Source organism: Octopus bimaculoides, chromosome 20, assembly GCF_001194135.2.
Source record: "Octopus bimaculoides isolate UCB-OBI-ISO-001 chromosome 20, ASM119413v2, whole genome shotgun sequence".
Lineage (NCBI taxonomy): Eukaryota > Metazoa > Mollusca > Cephalopoda > Octopoda > Octopodidae > Octopus > Octopus bimaculoides.
In genome coordinates this window covers 16028673-16031459 of record NC_069000.1, presented here as the reverse complement: position 1 = coordinate 16031459, position 2787 = coordinate 16028673, and the positions used below count along the sequence as shown (strand labels likewise).

Genomic DNA, 2787 nt, shown 5'->3' with positions numbered 1-2787 from the left:
ATATATATATATATATATATATATATATATACGCACACACATACACACGCACACACAAGCAAACAAACAGACACTCACACACACACACATACATAAAGAGGTACAATACCCACATTCCGGACACTAATGGTCGGCAAACGTCTTATAGCACACACTTATTAACACTCAAGTAAGAGTACATGTACGACGGTCGGCTGAAAAGTTCATAGGCCAAGATATTCTCATGGAATGTGACCAAATGAGGCTTATTTTTCAACGTATTCCCCCTTACGGTAAATACACTTCTTCCATCAGTGTTGTAGTGCTTCGATTCCATTTATGAAGATGCCTTCGTCTTGTTCCTCAAAAAAGTCATCAACAGCAAATATGACGTCGTCATCACTGCGATACTGGTACACAGCTTAGTGTTTCTTCATTCACATCCATCCTCAATGCGATCGGAATAATGATTGCTAACCTTAGAAATAAGTCCCTCAAGAAGGAAATGCCTTTTCGTTGTACCTTGCCCTCCATTTTTAGAGTAATGCATTAGCCACTCTGTCTCATTCTGATATAATCAAAATAAACTGAAGCGATTAAAACTGTAGCAAGTAGAGAAGCGGGGATAGCTGATAATGGGAAATAAAAGAGGCAAAGAGAAAGAATTGGATTGAAATTGTTAAAATGGGAGAAAAAGTGACAAGGAACTAAAAGAATACTATAAACGGTAAGAGACAAGGGCGTGGATACAAGAAAAATAAGAGTTAGAGATGAAAAAAATAGAAATTCTACATATGTACGAGTATCACAGTACCGATTAGGTACCAGGTGCTGTTATACACCGATGGTCACAATACACTTCCAATTCTATCTTTATTGCGCTATTCTTTTCCGACTTGGCCCATTCTTTTCCATTTTTATTAAAATATTTAAAGCATAGTAATTTACAGCGACTGGAAGTCTTTTAAATGAAATTCAATGAATTTTGAAATGGTTTTAGCGTTGCATCGTTTTTCTAGTTAACTTGCATGTCTTCGAACCAGTTACCGACGTAAGTCGAGGTATGACAGTATTTCTGAATATTTAAATTCCGGAATGTCACAAATGGTGATGTTGATAATATTTTAACGAAATGTCTTATCCGTCATTCACCTGAGCATTTTACCTCATAGGATCCTCTCTAATCATTGAAATATCTAATACTAATTTCTCATAGTCGGAATAACACTTTGTTTTCACTGCAGTTCATGCAGTTCATTCTTCTATTCTCTTTTGTTTAACTATTTTTCACCCTTCATCCTCAGTTTTAATATATTTCCTTATTTTATTAATCCTTGATTCATTCCCACTTCGTTTTTATTTTGCTTTCGACCGCTAATTTTTCGTCTTTTTTCTTAGTCTACACTCCTTTATTTTTCTTGGGCGAAACAATTCATCTCACTTCAACACCAGACGTATGGTACACTGCGCATCTCTTCAGGCAACCTCGATTTGATGGTGGGGAGTTAGCTAATGTACATTTCTCTCCGTAATATTATCTTTTTCACCATTGTTCTATAACTGCAACTATATGTTACTGATTGATATGTATTTATTTATTTTTACATATAGATATTGGTATTGTACATATGAAACCAGTTGACGGTATTGAACCTGGAGTGACAACTAATATATCAATAACAATATTGTATGCGACCGATAATTTACTTTACTTCGAATTCCAACAAAATGGAGTTACAGTGGTACATATACAATATTACTCAAATGACAAGAGATACAAGAGAGTAAATACTATCAAAGGTTTCAACTGCTCTTTCCCTACTACTGCTAAAGTAGATTATATTACCTGTTGGAAATATAAACCCACTTGCGAAGATGTAGCAACCTACTCATGTAAAACATTCAAAGAAGTTTCAATATCGAGGATATTTAAAGGTTGGTGTTACCCGGCTCTTTTATTTATTCATCTCCAGTGTTACTCATTGTCAGTAGTTTTATTTCTATTGCATTTTTCTACTGCACTGTTGAGTGCAGATCTGTAGACTTTGTTACGTGCAATATTTTACATATGCCAAAGTCCTTTGGTTTTTCTATTTTATATTGCAGTGAAAATACTCTATGTACAATATACCATACAAAGTTGTTCTATTTTCAATAAAGTGAAGTAGACTTTAAGATAATTGATGTAGAAAGAAGGACACAAAATTTTAATTAATCAAAATTAAACAACTTACGTAAATGACTAAATTCGGTCAAATTCTAGACATTTTCCAGTAACAGATAGATTATGTTTTAAGGATAAGATTTACGGATAAGATTAAAGCATGTCCGGAGTAGTCACAAACTGCTGCTAAATATTAGATTCTCTCCCTATTACTTTTCATTTTTAATGAATTATAATTAATTATCTTTCTGAGATCAACTCACCTCCTTCAGACCGGTGTTAGTAATTTACATAAAGCGTGTCCTCATCAATAAAGATGTTACTTCATTAATAACATTTCTTGGGTTATAGCAATCACAGAACTACTAAATTTTCATGTAGCTATATATCTTCTTGTCATTACATAATTATCAGTTACCGTTAGCCTAAAATTCGCAGATGACCTCTTATAAAACCAAAACTCATGTTTTACTACACTCTCTCTCTCTCTTCACTCTTTTACTTGTTTCAGTCATTTGACTGCGGCCATGGTGGAGCACCACCTTTAGTCGAGCAAATCGACCTCAGGACTTATTCTTTGGAAGCCTAGTACTTATTCTATCGATCTCTTTTGCCGAACCGCTAAGTTACGGGGACATAAACAC

At 34.3% G+C, this 2787-nt stretch overlaps 2 protein-coding genes across 4 annotated transcripts in view; one reads left to right on the top strand and one right to left on the bottom strand.

The window, feature by feature from the left end:
• LOC128250272 (uncharacterized) overlaps window positions 1-2787 on the bottom strand; it is a 19427-nt gene that overhangs the window by 8577 nt on the left and 8063 nt on the right. The window lies entirely within an intron of this gene.
• LOC128250265 (uncharacterized) overlaps window positions 1-2787 on the top strand; it is a 119166-nt gene that overhangs the window by 113739 nt on the left and 2640 nt on the right. For all 3 annotated transcript variants that reach the window (XM_052975000.1, XM_052975001.1, XM_052975002.1), the window contains one exon: window positions 1591-1914. In XM_052975000.1, coding sequence (XP_052830960.1) covers window positions 1591-1914 — 324 coding nt within the window. The remainder of the gene's footprint in view (window positions 1-1590; window positions 1915-2787) is intronic.